This window comes from Oncorhynchus tshawytscha, linkage group LG31 (genome assembly GCF_018296145.1).
Source record: "Oncorhynchus tshawytscha isolate Ot180627B linkage group LG31, Otsh_v2.0, whole genome shotgun sequence".
Lineage (NCBI taxonomy): Eukaryota > Metazoa > Chordata > Actinopteri > Salmoniformes > Salmonidae > Oncorhynchus > Oncorhynchus tshawytscha.
Window position 1 is genome coordinate 9,083,269 of NC_056459.1, and position 19,131 is coordinate 9,102,399.

The 19,131-nt window shown below is 41.6% G+C and overlaps 1 protein-coding gene across 3 annotated transcripts in view; it reads left to right on the forward strand.

Moving 5' to 3' along the window:
• Window positions 1-3,707: 3,707 nt before the first annotated feature.
• The window catches only part of LOC112233337 (F-actin-uncapping protein LRRC16A), a 28,311-nt gene continuing 12,887 nt past the window's right edge, over window positions 3,708-19,131 (forward strand). For 2 of the 3 annotated variants that reach the window (XM_024400902.2, XM_024400903.2), the window contains exons 1-21: window positions 3,708-4,045; window positions 5,447-5,544; window positions 7,658-7,708; window positions 11,548-11,607; window positions 11,703-11,824; window positions 12,144-12,241; window positions 12,330-12,400; window positions 12,664-12,737; window positions 12,835-12,910; window positions 14,595-14,683; window positions 15,267-15,361; window positions 15,575-15,661; window positions 15,745-15,848; window positions 16,099-16,176; window positions 17,314-17,390; window positions 17,565-17,669; window positions 17,994-18,063; window positions 18,314-18,395; window positions 18,485-18,584; window positions 18,710-18,764; window positions 18,866-19,038. In XM_024400902.2, the coding sequence (XP_024256670.1) occupies window positions 4,006-4,045; window positions 5,447-5,544; window positions 7,658-7,708; window positions 11,548-11,607; window positions 11,703-11,824; window positions 12,144-12,241; window positions 12,330-12,400; window positions 12,664-12,737; window positions 12,835-12,910; window positions 14,595-14,683; window positions 15,267-15,361; window positions 15,575-15,661; window positions 15,745-15,848; window positions 16,099-16,176; window positions 17,314-17,390; window positions 17,565-17,669; window positions 17,994-18,063; window positions 18,314-18,395; window positions 18,485-18,584; window positions 18,710-18,764; window positions 18,866-19,038 (1,805 nt within the window). In that variant the 5' untranslated portion in view covers window positions 3,708-4,005. Of the gene's footprint in view, window positions 4,046-5,446; window positions 5,545-7,657; window positions 7,709-11,547; window positions 11,608-11,702; window positions 11,825-12,143; window positions 12,242-12,329; window positions 12,401-12,663; window positions 12,738-12,834; window positions 12,911-13,244; window positions 13,665-14,594; window positions 14,684-15,266; window positions 15,362-15,574; window positions 15,662-15,744; window positions 15,849-16,098; window positions 16,177-17,313; window positions 17,391-17,564; window positions 17,670-17,993; window positions 18,064-18,313; window positions 18,396-18,484; window positions 18,585-18,709; window positions 18,765-18,865; window positions 19,039-19,131 lie in introns of those variants that run through there. The other variant, XM_042310089.1, reaches the window with a different exon arrangement.

Here is a 19,131-nt window from a genome sequence, read left to right on the forward strand (position 1 = left end):
CGTGCAGCAATGTTTCTTTTGGACACCAGTGGCTTCTTCCGTGGTTTCCTCCCATGAACACCACTCTTATTTAGTGTTTTATGTATTGTAGACTCGTCAACGAAGATGTTAGCATGTTTCAGAGTTTTCTGTAAGTCTTTAGCTGACACCCTATGATTCTTCTTAACCTCATTGAGCCTTCTGCTCTGTGCTCTTGCAGTCATCTTTGCAGGACAGCTACTCCTAAGGAGAATAGCAACAGTGCTGAACTTTCTCCATTTCTAGGCAATTTGTCTTACAGTGGACTGATGAACATCAAGGCTTTTAGAGATACTTTTATAACCCTTTCCAGCTTTATGCAAGTCAACAATTCTTAATCTTAGTTTTTTTATAGGGCAAGGCAGGACTAACCAACATCTCCAATCTCATCGCATTGATTGGACTCCAGGTTACCTGACTCCAATTAGCTTTTGGAGAAGTCATTGGCCTAGGGGTTCACATACTTTTTCCAACTTACAGTGTGAATGTTTAAAAGACGTATTCAATATAAACAAGAAAAAACAATAATTAGTTTAAGCACACTGTTTGTCTGTTGTTGTGACTTAGATGAAGATCAGATTCAATTTTATGACAATTCGAAGGGTTCACATACTTTTTCTTGCCACTGTAATTGAGGTGGATACTGTATGTAGATATAGGTAGGGGTAAAGTGACTAGGCAACAGGATAGATAATAAACAGAAGCAGCAGTGTATGTGATGAGCCAAAAGAGTTAGTGCAAAAAGAGTCAATGCAGATAGTCCGGGTAGCTTTCTGGTTAACTATTTAGCAGTCTTATGGCTTGGGGGTAGAAGCTGTTCAGGGTCCTACTGGTTCCATACTTGGTGCGTCGGTACCGCTTTTGATGTGAACCCCCACTTAAAGCTCTCAACCCGCTCCACTACATCCGCATCAATGTGGATGGGGGCGTGCTCGCCCCTCTGTTTTCTATAGTCTACGATCAACTCTGTTGTCTTGCTGACGTTGAGGGAGAGGTTGTTGTCCTAGCACCACATTGCCAGGTCACTGACATCCTCCCTATAGGCTGCCTCATCGTCGTCAGTGATCAGGCCTATAACCGTTGTGTTGTCAGCAAACTTAATGATGGTGTTAAAGTCATGAGCAGCCATGCAGTCATTGGTGAGCAGGGAATGTTGAGGGTCAGCGTTTATCATGATTTTCTCAACAATGGTTTGTGATACAAAGGTAAAAAGCATGTCAAACATCCTTCCTCCTAATGAAGTTTCTATGTTAGAATTGAGAGAACAATCTGAGATATAAAAATATATATTCGGGCTACGCTGGCATGGAATCCCCCAAGGACCTTCCTTTAGATACACTATGGAAGTGTATTTTCTTGTCACGTCCTGACCATAGAGAGCCTTTATTTTCTATAGTGGAGTAGGACAGAGCGTGACTGGGGGTTAGTCTAGTTTATATTTTCTACGTGGGGTTCTAGGTTGTTTTTTCTATGTTGGGGTTTTGGTATGATTCCCAATTAGAGGCTATCGTCTCTAATTGGGGATCACACTTAAGTAGCATTTTTCCCACCTGTGGGTTATGGGATATTGTTTATGTTTGGAGTTAGTGCAAATAGCACCTCAGTAGTCACGGTTTGTTCGTTTATTATTATTTTTTGTTAAGTTTCACTAATATTAAAGTATGTGGAACTCATACCGTGCCGCATCTTGGTCCGACCATTATTACGAACAACGTGACATTACTGTATTTACTTATGTCAAAATTTGGCTTGGATGCTGTATGGTTATAATATTAATTGTTTTTTTTATCTCATAAAAACACACAAATCCTTACATTTAGGAAAACAATATGCTTTTGCTCAATAGTGTGGGAAGGTGTGCCCCTTTCTATTCAATGAGGTCATATCTGGACAGTATTTCTGTCTGTTTTGGGGACAAGTTTTGGCTCAAAGCACTCCAAGAGGCAAACGTTCTGTTTAGCTATAGTCAGCAACTGTAGCCTACAACTTCGAAGACACATTAAAATGTTGGCTGCATATGACATATATGTTGTGTTTTGAGAATTATTGCTGGCTTAACAACTAAACTTGGGAAACCATTAATTGAAGTTGTTGAAGTAGTAATCAGCAGTTGTATTAAACTACTGTAATGACTTTGCTGTACTTATGGTAGCCTAGGCCTACTCTTTAGTGGTTCTTTACCTGCACAGAGTCAGAAAGATGTTGCATAATGTCACCAGGCAGGACCTGGCCATTCTGCCAGCCTAGGCTAGACAAAAAAATAATGCTGCCCCTACTAGAAGTCCCAGTAAGCAAAATGATGTTGAAAAGACATCTAAAATACATATTTTCCAGATGTTGAAATCAGGTTCATTTTAGGCTCTGAATTAAAGTTGAAACTACATTTCTAGACATCTATGTTTTGGCCAAATCAAGGCTGGTCCAGACCGGTCAAAATCTGAACAAACATAGAAGTCTGCACCAAAAAAACATGTCCAAAAGGCATCAGTGTCATCCCGTGCTTACTGAAGTATAGCCTACAGTGTCACCTGAAATGTTACTTTATGAATGCCCATCCATGTGGGCTTCCGAGTTGCTCAGCAGTCTAAGGCACTGCATCTCAGTGCAAGAGGCATCACTACAGTCCCTGGTTTGATTCCATGCTGTATCACATATGGCTGTGATTGAGAGTCCCATAGAGCAGCGCCCAGTGTAGTCTGGGGTAGGCCATCATTGTAAATAAGAATTTGTTCTTTACTGACATGCCTAGTTAAATAAAAAAAATGTGGTAGGCCCACTGCTTTTAACACTTGCTGTTGCATTGGCTTTATTAGTCCTGATTTCTGTAATGAATACATTTGTCTATTTAAACTCAGAATATCAGCTACCCAACTTTATCAGGAGTTATCCTGAGCCTATTTGCAATGCATTTACACAGCGGGAAATGCAGAAGTATTTTATTTTTTCGTTATCATCAGGATACAAACTTGAAACACTGATCATGACAATTTGGCCCACCGGATTAAGCTCCTGGATAGCAGTTGTAGCCTGATTGTCTATTATATATTGTCCTCTTTACTTTGACCTGTCCTATTTTTAGGATATTTGGTTTGTTAACATGACAACGCATGTTGTATTTGATTGGGCGCCATTTAGGTGAGGCTATTTGATCGGAGAAACATGCACGATGCAAAAACGTTCCATCTCATTAAGTGTAAAACGTATCATCACTGTCATACATTTTATATCCAGCGTGTATGCTACAGAAAAGGCCACACACTATTTCTACTACATGATTTATTTTGGAGGATTTTGTTTTTTTACAGAATGTTGGTGGAGTGCCGCTGCGATTCATCTCTCCAACAGCACCCTGGAGAGGCGCGCTGGGAATGGACAAGATAAATATATTGCATCCCTGCCTTTGACAAAGCTTATCACAGGGCGGCATCAGCAGTCACCTAAAAAGCCCATATGCCAATGGTTGAGAGAGAAATTGTCATTGTTTTGGGGAAGTATTATGTGAGGTTTTGTGTTGTTGGAGGTGCGCCTTGGACAGTAGCTCAGAAAATGCCGCACTTGTCAATCTGCCGAGATAGGCAGCCGCCTCCTGCCTAATGAGCGGGCCGGCCCTGCCACCAGGTGTCACATTTTCCCTACTTGACTTCGGTGAGTAGCCTACCTTTTGTTGAGGAGGGAGGGATCATTCACGAGTTTACTGAAAGTATGTGATTATTTTTTTGCAACAGACTCGCAGAGTAGGCTAGTCCAAGCATAACGCTGTCTTCAATTTTTCTCATGTCATTGTATTCGTTAATTTCAGCTCTTGAGCTCCAAAAGGTACATTGCTCTGACGCACTCGAGGATGAATGGAGAAAGTAAGCAAAACAACCCCAGGTACTCAAGAAACTGGACTAGGCTACTCATCGGTGGATAACTTTACACTTTAATCCATGTCGTGCTTAGTCTTTGTGCTTTTTTAACTGCACATAACTCTCCCAATTCTTAAACATGTCTGAAGAAGATACGGGTATTCCTAAGGAGTTGCTGGGTAAGAAACGTTTTAACAGTAATGTAATTTATTTGGCCTAAAATTAACGTTACTACTCTTGCATTGAACATGTTCATTTTAAATTGCTCAACGACTATGGGGGGGATAAACATGATATGTCAGCTGTTTCTCAAAGTTTGAGCTCCACCTGATTGCCACATACATTTGTACACAAAGTTGGAGAGAAGAAATGGAGCTGTTCTTCTCTTCTCTTGAGAAATTCCCCCAGAGTGTGATGACCCCATTGGGATGACACATGCCTCCTCTAGGATAGACCAATGTATGGATAAACCATTGTCATACTACGCAAAGCACAGGACATACAACAAGCACAGACGGCCAAATGAGATTTCTTCCTCAGTTTTCCTCACAGTTCTTTCAAAATGTTACATTTTTCTTTTGAGAATGGACACTGATCAAGTTATGGAACCATCATGAAAACAACTGCAAAAACAGTTTTCAGACATTAGTTTCAGAGAACTGTGGATGCATAAATAGATGTCCAAAAATGGCAGTCTGGGTCATGTTTGGAAATCTCCCTGTCTGTAAATGTTCTGATCTGAGTTGATGACCTCATGTCCAGAGTGATGTAATCCAGAGTTTCCCCCACTCTTGCCAGGATTCCCTGAAGAAAAACAAGACTACAAAAAATGTGAGGTGCCTCACCTAAACAGATCAGTCCCTCCCTCAGCTGGTTTCCTGGTTGGCATCTGGCTTCCCTTTTAATATAAAATTGACAACGGAATCATGAAACCTGTAAGAGGCAGAAGCTGGTTAAAGCTGTGTTTGGTACAAAATTAAGCAATAAAATGACTCTGACTGCTATTACATGGGAGAAGAAAGTGCACAAATGTTGAATTGCTAACCTCCCTAGCACTACCATATGGCCTGGGGGAAACCCACTACCATATGGCCAGGGGGAAACCCACTACCATATGGCCTGGGGGAAACCCACTACCATATGGCCTGGGGGAAACCCACTACCATATGGCCAGGGGGAAACCCACTACCATATGGCCTGGGGAAACCCACTACCATATGGCCTGGGGAAACCCACTACCATATGGCCTGGGGGAAACCCACTACCATATGGCCTGGGGGAAACCCACTGTCTATGGACTGTGGTATTTTCAATACTTATGAGTTACTTTTTGAGTAGTGGTTACGAAACTGGCATTAGGTCCACTGTTGATACATCTGTTAAAAAACAGCTCAATGCAGGCAAAGTGAATCCTAAGTTGGGTTTTATTTCCTATCAAAAAGCATTTCTGCTTCTGTTATTAATGATTTCCCAGGCCAAGCATGAGTTATTTAGGATTTTATAAAGGCCTCCAATAAGCCTACATGCAGTAGAGGAAACGATAGCGTGATCGTATCAATCTTCCAATTTGTTCCTCCTAGAGAGTCTGAGAGATGCCGTGGGAAGGAAGATCAAGCTCACCCTGAAGAAGAGGTTGAAACTGGAGGTCAAAGGTGACAAACTGGAGAACCGAGTTCTGGTAAGACATCAGGCCTGCATTCTAGGCTCCCATATAATTGGTTTCTCATTGTGCAGTTCTCTAAATGTAGCGTTAAATATGCAGACACAACACAACCCTTCTATGTAGGAGAACATCAACTTGTCATTCTGAGCAACCCAGTGTTTGTAATTTTAAATGTTACAGGATGAGCCTCCACAACTGTCTAATTTTTGTTAGCAACTTCAGAGCACTTTCAAAAGTGCGCCAAAACTTATTGTGTTTCAATTGGAATATCAGTTGCCTCCATCAAACCCAAGGAAGACCAGAGACCCTTCAGCCTCTTTCCAAACAAAATTCTTCATAAGGTGTTGCAAGCTGATCTTCTTTATCCCTAAGCCCTGGGCCATGTTTATTAGGCATCGAATGGAAGAAAACAGACTAATACATTTTATTTGCGCCTTTCAAAATACCCAAGAACATTTACAGAATAAGAAACTCTTTTTCATTTTCCGTTGTAAAAGGTTTTCCATTGCATGCTCTAATGAACACAGCCCTGTATAGACACTATTCAGTCTCACTTCATACTTAGCAACTTCATCATCCTTTAACCCTTTCCTCTAAGCCGTGGGCCAGAAAAGACATGAAAAGCATCAGACCCAACTTTCAAAAGACATTTGAGTCCTCAGTCTCAGTGTATTATTGTGTAAGAGGAAGAACAATGGATAAAGTGGTGTGGGAGTAGGCCCATATCCAATAGTAGGCCTATCTTGTTTCATGTAACTGCATGTCTCTAAACCCTGTGTGTGTGTGTGTGTGTGTGTGTGTGGAATATTACTCAGCAGACAACGTATAACAGTGTGTGTGGATTTAAAAAACGAAGCTTCTTGGACACTCTTGGCATGCTAATGTTTGCTGTACCACCCTCAAGTAAACAGACAAGAACAAGGTTCTGTTTTAATTGTAGAACATGTGCAGCTGACTAGCTTTGGGAGATACTCTGAAACACCTATGTGTTTCCTAGTTCATAAAAAGGACAAATGTTTGGCAACTGATTTTAAACACATAGTATAATGAGGATATAACTGGCTTGTTACTCTAAATACACATCCTCAACTCATGAAACTCTATGCCATTTTCACATTTGAAGGCATATAATTTCTGGAAAGTTGTCCTTCCTTAGAGTTCAGTGTGAAATGGGCGCATTGTTGGTTCTGGGGGCCTATTGGATACGGTGTAGGCTCTGGGGGCCTATTGGACACGGTGTAGGCTCTGGGTGCTTATTTTCTTTGTAAAGTTCCACAATTTGGTGGCATGCATGTCCACTGTCTCCTGACTTGACACAACATTTCCCCACAGGACACTGACTGAGCTCATCAGACACTGATTAACACCGCCTACCACATTGGCACATTCCTAGGCCTTGCTAGAATTGGGATTGTAAATTCATCCGCCAAACTCAGTGGTCAAAATTGGGTTGAGTTGTCTTTATTTTTTAAGACACAATGGATAAGTGGGTCTTACCTGTAAGAATTATTATGGGATTGTGAAATGTATGTGTGTCTACGTGTGCATGATTAGTGTGTGTGTGAACATGCAATACCCCTCCCCCTTTTACACCTGAGATACTTGAAAATAAAATACAAATCTGAAACAGGTTGTCCAGAGCAGAGAGGGGCGGGGTCTCCTGCCTCACACCCAGCCATTGGCTCACTAAGCCACTATCAATGCTCATATTTGGCCTTGAGTGACTTCACTCCAAAAACCCACATACCACAGCTATCTGATCCACAGACAGTTCTCTCTTTCTCCTCTTGACTATAACTTTGTATTCACCTGTAGCATGATACTTTTGCATGTCTCTAGAAATGAGTTAGCTACCACAGTGTGATTTCAATTGAGTTTGCTCCAGTGTCTTTAAGAATAGAAAGGTTTAACATACAGAATCTATAGTAAAAACAAGAGACCATGTTCTTTACGTGTGTCCCAACTCTAGGTCTCTTTCACTTGGCTCTACAGTTGATATTTAAATTTCTTCTAGACAATAACAGCTGCAAACCTCTGGTGGAAAGGCTTAGTACTGTAACTCTGTCCAGTTCTAGTTGTACAGTTGTTGACTTCTGTTACGTCTCTGATCTGTCTCGCTCTCCTACAGGCTTTGGCATCCCATCGGGTCTTTCTGCTTACTGCAAGGGTCCCTGCCAAGGTAAGGAGAAGTGTGCCGTGTGTGCGAGGTGAGACGGCGTACATGCACATGTGAGACACTGAGTGTTTGAAATAGCTGCGTCCCACAGAAGCTTAAACATTAGTTTACTAGTGTGCTACATTTGTGCATAGTGCTACGGGAGTTAACATCGATATTACTCAAGGCCATTTAAGTTCTTGTAAAGTTGAAATCGCTGCAACTCCCTTTTATGTACTACGTAATGATGACAGACAGGGAATTCACTCCATTACGACACATAGTGAGTGGGATGACTTCTGTCTGGATGAATTGAGGATATCTCAATTAGACTGACTGTCTTCCTCCCGCCCCCAGTCATCCATGATGGTCCTCCTTGGGAATGTTTGGTTAGTCTATCTCCGAGCGTGCTCCTGCTTGTTTTGGAGGAGCGTTTCTGGAATTCTCTCTGGTACAGTTGCTGGCCCAAGGAGCAAGTGTCTGCAGATCTCTCCCCTATTTCTGTTTAATTTTTTTGACTCTCTCCCTTTAAGGTTTTAGGTTTTTCAGAAAGCATAGACTGTTTTTCTTTCCCACAGGCTGTGTTCACAGCTGCATTGTGGGTAAACATATCAGATGTCATGGCATATGGTGGGACCTGCTCACTTGTGCCAGGCGGTAATATACTGGTTAACGAATATCAGTAACTGCAATCTTTGGACTGTGCATTTCATGAATGTGATTAATTACAAATACAGTGCCTTCAGAAAGTATTCACACCCCTTGACTTTTCCCAAATTTTGTTGTGTACAAAGTGGGATTAAAATAGTTTTTTGTCAACGATATACACAAAATTCTCGGTAAAGTGAAAGTGGATGAAAAATTCTAAAATTTGTTCGTGTTTTATTTTTCAGAAATTCATTATCTTGATTAGATAAGTATTCAAACCCCTGAGTCAACACATGTTAGAATCACCTTTGGCAGCAATTACAGCTGTGAGCCTTTCTGGGTAAGTCTAAGAGCTTTGCACAACTGGATTGTACAATATTTGCACAACTGGATTGTACAATAGTTGCACATGATTCTTAAAATAATTATTTAAGCTCTGTGAAGTTACTTGTTGATCATTGCTAGACAGCCATTTTCAAGTCTTGCCGTAAATTTTCAAGCCAGTTTAAATCCAAACTGTAACTAGGCCACTCAGGAACAGTCCATGTCATCTTGGTAAGCAGTACTGTTATTGACCTGCTGAAAGATGAATTTGTCTCCCAGTGTCTGTTGGAAAGCAGACTGAACCAGGATTTCCTCTTGAATTTTGCCTGTGCTTAGCTCTCATCTCCATTTATTTTTATTGTTAAAAAAACTCCCTTAGTCCTTGTCGATGACAAGCATACCCATAACATGATGCAGTCACCACCATGCTTGAAAATATGAAGTGGTACTCCGTGACGTGTTGGATTTAACACAAACATAACGCTTTGTATTCAGGACATAAAGTTTTTAAAAATTGCCGCATTTATTTTTATTCTGTATGGTAGTGGTCACCAACCTTTTCTGAGTCAAGATCACTTCCTGATCAAAATGCAAGCCAAGATCTACCACTCAGATTTTTTTTGAGCATGAGACTTAAAAAGCGTAATCCTATGCAACATTAACCTTTTAAAAACAGTACTGTAGCAATGAGGTTTGTGCAGTGGACTATAGGACCAATACATTATCACTGCATATTAGCTTTGCATGAAATGCCTTGCCAATGCATTGTTGTTCAGGCCATTTAAAACATATATATTTACTTGTAGGCTATAATATGACCACACTGGTAATAGATCAGTTGTTGTATTACTTGCGAGACACAGCTGAGTGAGCATGCATTTAAATAATTCGCTTTTTATTTTACTGTGCTAATGGCGCCTGCATCTGATGCTCAGTCTCATCGGAGGGAGAGAGCAGCAGACTGAGGGTCCGCCTCTCAGCGTCCCGCCGATCCCTTTCCTCCGCTGACCAAAAAGGGACATCGTCTTCCAGCTAATGGCGAAAAGAATTATGGGGTAGTGTGTGTGTGTGTGTGTGTGTGTGTGTAGGCCATTGACAAATCTAAATGTAATCCATTTTCAATTCAGGCAGTGTAACAACAAAATGTGGAAAAAGTCCAGGGGTGTGAATACTTTCTGAAGCTACTTCTTCAATTACTAGTCATTAAAACCCATGCACTTAAAAAAAAAAAATTACACTATTTGCAGAGCCCTACAAGTATTCATGCTAATTCCTCTTTCGGGTGTATTTTAGTCTTATACTCATAACATCTGGAAAGGTGAAACCCCTGAGGTGATTTTTGGTAACACTAGGCTACATGCTTATTACAAGTTATACATAAAGTATTATAGCTGCAGGCTAAAGTTTTAGCATTTAGTTTTCCAGTATCCTGGAAAGAAGTCATAGTATGATGGTGTTTGGATTATTATACGCTCTGTGTACGACAGAGGCTCAGTTTTTCCTGGGAGTAAAATCTTGCCCTTGGAGTTTTGTGTGCCGAGCAAAGACATTGGAGGGAATTAACAGCTGGAGGGGGAGGTTTTTCTTTCCTCCTTCAGCCTGGGCCTCTAGCGTCAGAAAGATAGCAGCTCTGGATTAGTTTGACCTCCTCTCTCTCTCCCCTGTCATCCTGCCAGTTGTGTGTGGGTGGGGGGGGCTGTATTGGGGTTTGTCCATCTACACTATATATACAAAAGTTTGTGGACACCCCTTCAAATTATTGGATTTGGCTATTTCAGCCACACCCATTGCTGATGTGTATAAAATTGAGCACACAGCCAAGCAATCTCCATAGACAAACATTGTCAGTAGAATATCCTGCTCAGTGACTTTTAACATGGCACCTTCCTAGGATGAGTTCCAAACTGCCTCTGGAAACAACATCAGCACAATAACTGTTCGTCGGGAGCTTCATGAAATGGGTTTCCAAGGCCGAGCAGCCGCACACAAGTCTAAGATCACCTTGCGCAATGCCAGGCGATGGCTGGAGTGGTGTAATGCTCGCCGCCATTGGACTCTGGAGCAGTGGGAACGTGTTCTCTGGAGTGATGAATCATGCTTCGCCATCTGGCAGTCCGACGGACGAATCTGGGTTTGGCGGATGCCAGGAGAATCTGCCCCAATGCATAGTGCCAACTGTAAAGTTTGGTGGAGGAGAAATAATGGTCTGGGCTGTTTTTCATGGTTCGGAGTAGGCCACCTAGTTCCAGTGAAGGAAAATCTTAATGCTACAGCATAAAATACATTCTAGATGATTCTGTGCTTTCAACTTTGTAGCAACAGCTTGGGGAACGCCTTTTCCTGTTTCAGCATGACAATGCCCCCGTGCACGAAGCCGAGGTCCATACAGAAATGGTTTGTCGAGATCAGTGTAGAAGAACTTGACTGGCCTACACAGAGCCCTGACCTCAACGCCATCGGACCCCTTTGGGATGAATTTGAGCACTGACTGTGAGCCAGGCCTAATCACCCAACATCAGTGCCCGACCTCAGTAATGCTCTTGTGGCTAAATGCTGCAGAGACTTGCTTTCATTGTTCCAACATCTAGTGGAAAACCTTCCAAGAAGAGTGGAGTCTGTTATAGCAGCAAAGGGTGGACCAACTCCATATTAATGGTCATGCTTTTGGAATGAGATGTCCACATACTTTTGATAATGTTGTGTATCTCAGTGCCTGTTTATGACTGTCTCTTTTTTGTCTGTGTTGGCCTTTTATAACTGTGAAAGAGGAAGTGGACACGTGTGCTTCACATGTTTTTGATTTTATCAATGTGTTTTCCAACATTTTGATTCCATACCTTTTTTTCATTTTTAGAGTATAGTACAGATTTATTGTTGTTGTGTGGTTTCAGATTGAACAGACCTTCAATTACCTAGATATACAGGGGATCATTAGTAACAAGCCCACTCAGGTAAGATAGTCCTGGCTTTAAACATTAAACAACTTCTGTTGAAACCAAACATGTTACAGACAGTATCAGTTGACACTGTGTTGCGCCCCCTACAGTTGTTGTTGGAGTATGACCGAGGCCAGCTGTCCCTGAAGCTTGGCTCTGTGGAGGATGTGGATGAGGTGGTGGCCCACATTGGGAGCTGTCTACACAGAATCTGTCCAGGCCTCTCCCCAGTGTAGGTCCCCTCTACTTTGTCACGCTCTCTTTTTTTACTTTCTTTATTGTCACTTCATTATTCTTTTACTCATACAAGCACTTACATTAGTGAGTCACTCATTCACTCGCTTGCGTGCTCATTCACTCGCTTGCGTGCTCATTCACTCGCTTGCGTGCTCATTCACTTCCTCAGTCAGACTGTCACCCACTCTCACTTTACTCATGTCCGACATGCTAAAGTGACAGTGTGTGTTTTGTCCTCTGGGCTGACATGATAGAGTGACAGAAGTCGACATGGTAAAGTGACCGTTTGTGGTGTGTCCCCTGCACTGTGAAAGGAAGGCGATGAAGAAGTTGACCCTGAAGCCTCCTGAGAGGACGGCCGCCCTACAGTCTCTCTGGGAGGACCAGGCCACCACAGACCTAGGGCCGTGTGGTAAAGTTACAATATAGAACATATTTCACAAAAATCCAAACTGTAACATAGTTGACTTTCTGTATTCACCTCTCTCATTCGCTCCTAGGTGGTTTCTCCCACATGTACTGGTGTCTCTGTGACCAGCTGGGTCTGCCATTCAGAGAGGAGGTGCAGTGGGTTAGTAGATTTCTCTTTCCATTTAATTTAATATTGCTAATTGATCATAGTGGAACGGGGGCAATTTATGGAGGTCCAGTAGCCTGAATATCCTGTTCATGTAGATGGGCATCTGTGCTAACGTTTCTAACATTATATTCTTGAAATACATGTATACTGACCTGGCTTGACATCCTGTGGGTTATTTTAGCTAAATCAGTGCAAATTTTGCTGTTGTTTGAGTTATTCCCATCTTGGTCACGTCTCTCCATGTTGCCCAACAGGATGTGGACACAATCTATCAGACCCAGGACACCAGGGAACTGAACCTGCAGGATTTCGTACATCTTGATAACCGGTAACTTCACTGTTGTCAAATGTACACATAGTGTGAACAACCATGTCTTTTATACCATTCTGTTTTTGATAATCAATGCTATTTACTTCTCCTCTAGAGATTTGGTGGCCATCATTGTGGTCCTGGAGTATAACCAATGGTTCACCAAGCTCTCCACAAAGGACTACAAACTGGTACATTTAATTCTGAACCGTGCTGGTGACCATTTTCCATTTTCTGTTACACTTATGAAGGGAAAAACTATTTGCCATCGTACAGTTCAACATAGGTAAATAAATTGGAGAAACAAGCATCATGCCACTCTTGAAGCGAGGTAGAAGTTAAATCAATTGTGAACACTTTACATTAAGCCTGGACTGAAGGTATATGCATTATGATTAGTGCTGGGCGATTAACTGAAATTTCAGTTAATATAATTTTTAAAAACTAATTGACCAACGTCGGTTCAATTATTTGAATTCCATTTTGTTCTGTTTTTTTTTTTTCTCCAAAGTTTCTCTAGAGATAAATCAGATCAAGCCCGAACTGTGCGATGTAGAAGGGAGTTGTAGTTTTTAACAGGCCAATATTCTAGGTAGTTTCCCACAGAAAACGTCATAATTAACTACTCTGGTCTGTGTGGGGTTGTTTGGGGTTTCCTTTACGCCTGCTATGTTAGGTTAGTATGGGGTAGACATGAAGAAATGGAGAAATGGTTGCTTCACAAGGGATCTCTATCTCTAGGGATCTCTATCTCAGTGATTTGATAGTTTGTATTCAGCAGTCATAAAAGTGTCAAAACTGCACATTTTAGAGTGGCCTTTTATTATCCCCAGCAGATGGTGCAACCTGTGTAATGACCATGCTGTTTAATCAGCTTCTTGGTATGCCATGCCTGTCAGGTGGATGGATCATCTTGGCGAAGAAGAAATGCACACCAACAAGGATGTAAACACATTTTTCACAAATGTGAAAGAACTAAGCTTTTGGTGCATATTGAAATTGTTGTGCATCTTTTATGGATCTTTTTATTTCAGCTCATGAAACATGTGACCAACACTTTACATGTTGCATTTTTTTCTTCTTCTGTTTTTGAAGAACTACTAAAATAGGGATTTTGTCAGACAGCATAGAGATGAGATGATGACTTGGAATTAAATAAGTCATCAAATAAAACAAATGTAATATATACAACGAATTACATATTTTATTAAAATGATAAATGTTGGTTAATAAGTGCTAAGCAGTAATGGGCAGTCACTACCATCATGGGACTTTTATCAATTGTTTTATTCTGTGTTACAGCATTCAACCCACATAAAGCAGACTGTAGTGCGTTTATTTAAAAAATGATTGAAATTGAAAACCCTAAATGTTTAATAATCATGCCGAAATGACCCCAAACACCAATAGCTCAGCACTAATTTAGGATGCAGTTAAAATGCATTGTAAGACTTTCATTAAGTGCTTATTTTGTATTGAAACCATTCTTTATTATATAACTTCCACTATCCTCTGAGAGTGGCTGAACACGCAATTGTAAAGGGGACACTGTCCACAGCAGGAAGAGGACAGCTGTGTGTGTATAAAGGAGTGTGTGTTCTGGTGGTGGCAGGCAGAGAGGAGGCATGCGGATGAGATGTCAACAAGCGCTTATTAGTCGGGGATGGTGTGACTGCTGCTGATACTTAGTCATAGGAGGTGTGTGTTTGCTCGCACACTGTGTGTGTTTTGGTGAATGTGTCCTTGTGTGTGTTTGCATTTGCGTTCTTGTGTGTTTATGCATTTTAAAGGTTTTACGTTTTTGTACAGTAAGTTATGCATGTGTTTACACAAGCCTGAGCTTGTTACTTTTCACACTGAAGTGTTTGTTTGCAGTCCACAGATGTGTGTGAAGAAATTCTGCGAGTTGTGTCCCGCTCCAGTCGCTTAGAGGAGCTGGTTTTAGAGAATGCAGGTCTCAGAAGGTGAGCACTAAGCACTGGTAATAAGCTCTACTGGCTTTATTTTATCCCATACACAAACAGATGCGGGTGCAAACACAAAATGCACACACAGTTTCAGAATGAATCATGCTCTCGAACTCAGTCTCCTTCCATGCATGCTGTTCAGTGGGAAGCTAAGGGAGCAAGCTCACACACTAGTTAAATACATGACTCACTATTATCAGAAATATACTTCATGTAGAAAATACTGAGAGAACTTATGTAGAGCTGTGGGAAAAAGTGTACCCAATTGAGCTTCAGCCCAGCCCAAATGAAAAAGGGGGAATCGGGTGCTCGACTGAGGGACTTGAAAATCCCCAAAACATTCCTTACCCTTGGATACTTAAACTGGTGACTATCCGGAAGAATAAAGAGCACTCTGTTTCTGCGTCAATCTGATAGATTTATTGACGGGACAAACAAACATTAGGCTCTGATGAAGGTGATTCATGCTGAAACGTAAGCATGTTGTTTTTCTTTATTCTCCCCAGATAGGCACCGGTATCCTGCAATAAGGAATGTTTTTGAGATTATGTAGAGCTGTGTCTTTTCTTGATATTTTCAGTGATTTCGTGCAGAAGCTAGCCAACGCTCTGACCTGCAACCCTGCCTCTGCACTTCACACCCTCAACCTCACAAACAACTCCCTGGAGGACAAGGGTACAACCAACTCCCTGCTTTCATTTTTTTATTATGATATTCAATGATTTAGATATATAGGAAACTGCACAGATCTAGAATTCTAGCTTCTAGTATTCTGTCCTACGTTGGCATGGATTGTCACAATGGCCAAATGTGTGTGTCTCAAAGCTTTAAGTTCATGAAAGGTTTAAGTCTGTTCATAAGTTTGTAATGCACTACATTTTTTTCTAGGCATATCTGCTCTCAGTGCACAGCTTGCCAAACTCCCAATGGGTCTCAAGCATTTGAACCTTTCAAAGACCTCCATATCGCAAAAAGGTATTGAAATCCCTAACCAATTTCCTTGACAAATATCATGTGTTATGTCATTTCCTCTGAACTTCCTGTGTATGTGTTGTCAGGGGTTAACAGTCTGGCCCAGGCGCTGAGTGCCAACCCTGCTGTCCCCACTACCCTCACACATCTGGACCTCTGTGGGAACTCACTCCGAGGAGACGACCTCTCAGTATGTACATCTCCTGGTAGAAGTTGCTAGCACAGATCAAGGATCAGCTAATACTCCACAAAGCCTAATCTTAATCATAAGGGGAGGGAGTGCAGAACTGATCTTAGGTCAGTGTTGTATTGGCAACATAATCAAAAGCATAAATGTTCTGTCCTGGCTTTCATATGTTTCACACAGGCCACATGGTTCCCCCTTCATTGTACTCGGTGTTTTGTTGTTTTCTTCGTAATTTCTCTGACTCTTTTCACAGAATCTGTACAATTTCCTGGGTCAACATAACAGTCTAGTAACTCTGGATCTGTCCAGCAGTGACTGCTGTCTGGACCAAGTAAGTGAACCCCCATCCAATCCTAAAAATAATTCACACTGCTATAGTTAGGCAATGATTGGACAATTTGACTTGAACCCTTTTTATGGGCACATTACATACAGTGGGGGAAAAAAGTATTTAGTCAGCCACCAATTGTGCAAGTTCTCCCACTTAAAAAGATGAGAGGCCTGTTTATTTTCCACCATAATTTGCAAATAAATTCATTAAAAAATCCTACAATGTGATTTTCTGGATTTGTTTTTGTCTGTCATAGTTGAAGTGTACCTATGATGAGAATTACAGGCCTCTCTCATCTTTTTTAAGTGGGAGAACTTGCACAATTGGTGGCTGACTAAATACTTTTTTGCCCCACTGTAGCTATTCTAAACCGAATAAATAATCTATATTAAGTAGATTAGTTTAATTGTAATAATATGCAATTGGCCTCCCGAGTGCCGCAGTGGTCTAAGGCACTGTGTCGCAGTGCTAGAGGCGTCACTACAGACCTGTGTCTGATCCCAGGCTGTGTAGCAGCTGACTGCGACCGGGAGACCCATGAGGCGGCGCACAATTGGCCCAGTCCGGGTTAGGGGAGGGTTTGGCTGGCTGGTATGTCCTTGTCCCATCGCGCTCTAGCGACTCCTTGTGGTGGGCCGGGTGCATGCATGCTGACTATGTTTGCCAGTTGTATAGTTTTTCCTCCGACACATTGGTGTGACTGGCTTCCGGATTAAGCGAGCAGTGTGTCAAGAAGCAGTGCGGCTTGGCAGCGTCGTGTTTCGTAAGACTCATGGATTTTGACCTCTGCCTCTCCCGAGTCCGTATGGGAGTTGCAGCAATGAGTCAAGACTAACTACCAATTGGATATCACAAAATTGGAGAGAAAAAGTACAACAAAAAATTATAGTATGCAATGACAGTGAACATGTCATATTTGGATATCATGTGAGCACTGTTTATAAGTAGCATGCTGTCTGCTTTTGATATCACTTATAGTTATATTTATGGATCTTGTTGTTATATTTGTTGCTATGCAAATGGCCAGTCCATTTTGTAAAATACTGTCTGTAGTTCCCTAGACTGTGAGCTTGGATAAAAGCCGTGATGTCACTTGACTAGTCCATGTTGTTCAGATGCTCAACACCTGTCTTCCAGGTCTGCACTTCACTTCTACGAGGTTCTCTCAAGCACCTCTCAGTGCTCAACATGTCGAAGAGTGTTTTCTCTCACAGGTGAGCCATACAACAACAGAATCACTTGCTTATGCTAAAATAAGCCTGTCACTCAATAGTTGCTGTTGTCTTCGATGTCCATGTGTCGTATACTGCTCAGTTTGTCAAAGTGAGAACACCTGAGAACTTCAGAACAAATAACCCAAGTGTGTTGGCCTTCTTTTTAACCCACAGGAGAAGTAAAGATGTCCCGCATTCCTTCAAGCAGTTCTTTGGCACTGCACTGGCGCTGAGCAGTGTCAACCTGTCTGGAACCAAGCTCCCCCTGGAGGCACTCAAGTGAGCTTGCAGTCTGCTCCATTTAACTGTATTACACCAAGAATGAAAATATGATCTAGAAAACTGGAGAATATTCCTGGAGAAAATGTGCATGTCTATAAATGGTTAGTGATGTATCTTTTAGACAGGATGTCATAGTTATTTGGCTTTTTAAATGTTTTTATGTTAAAGTAAGTAGTATGGAAACATTACTTAAAGTTGCAGTGAACAAGAAAGCAATCTAATCACACCAATTATTTAATTCCTGCATACTTCAGTCTGCTTTGATGATTTAACTGAATAGAAAATAAACCGTTGAGTTTGAATTCATTTCTTTCTCTTCAGAGCACTTTTACTAGGTCTTGGTTGCAATCCCAATCTCAGTGAAGTATCACTGGATCTCAGCAGCTCTGAGGTAAGAGGCTGAACTACTGCCTTGGCCCTGGCAGAGTTACCTGAATCTCCCGAGGTAGAAATTAAAGGGGAAGTCTACTCTGAAATAAAATTCTAAAATTAAATGTTGTCTTGACACCCCTTTATTATTTGGGCTGATGCTCTGCATATTCTGAATTTGAATTACTTAGCTTTATTTACTTGTGTGCCCTGAATGACAATCAAATACACTTGCTATCCTTACTCTTAATGTTTTGTTTGTGTTACTTCAGCTAAGATCTGGAGGCTCTCAGATTCTGGAGGGCTGCATAGCTGAGATTCCCAACATCTCCAGCCTGGACATCTCAGACAACGGTGAGGCCTGAGTAGACACTGTATGTACATTGATTGTGAATGTACCTTGATTTTTTAAAACTTGATATTGTGTTAAATGTGATGCTCAGGTTTGGATTCAGACCTGACCACTCTCTTGGTGTGGCTGGCCAAAAATCGCTCCATCCGCCATCTCTCACTGGGCAAGAACTTCAATAACATCAAATCCAAGTACGAGACTTACTTACCTTGGAATTTGATTTATTTTAATTTTAATTAGCCTGTCACTTAATATCCTCCTGTTTGTATTGTCCTCATTGTCTGGAATGTAACAAAGTATGCATGTCTTCCCACAGAAATCTGTCTCAAGTCTTGGACAACCTGGTGCACATGATACAGGAGGAGGAATCGGTAAGTCGACTCTTATGGTGACACTTAGCCATAACAGCTTAGCATAAAAATGTGTCTTAACCATTCATTACCATCGTTCAACTAACCTCTTTGTCACTTAGCCCCTGACGTCCCTCTCCCTGGCCGACTCCAAGCTGAAGGGAGATCTGTCCATCGTGCTGAACGCTCTGGGCAGCAACACCAGCCTGATCCGGGTGGACATCAGTGGCAACGGCATGGGAGACATGGGGGCCAAGATGCTGGCCAAGGCCCTACAGATCAACACCAAGCTCCGGTAAGAGGTCAAGGCTCAAGAAGAGGTCCACAAGGGTCAACTGTGCCAAGTTCCAATACTGCATAATATGGATTCTACTATATTATATTCTTT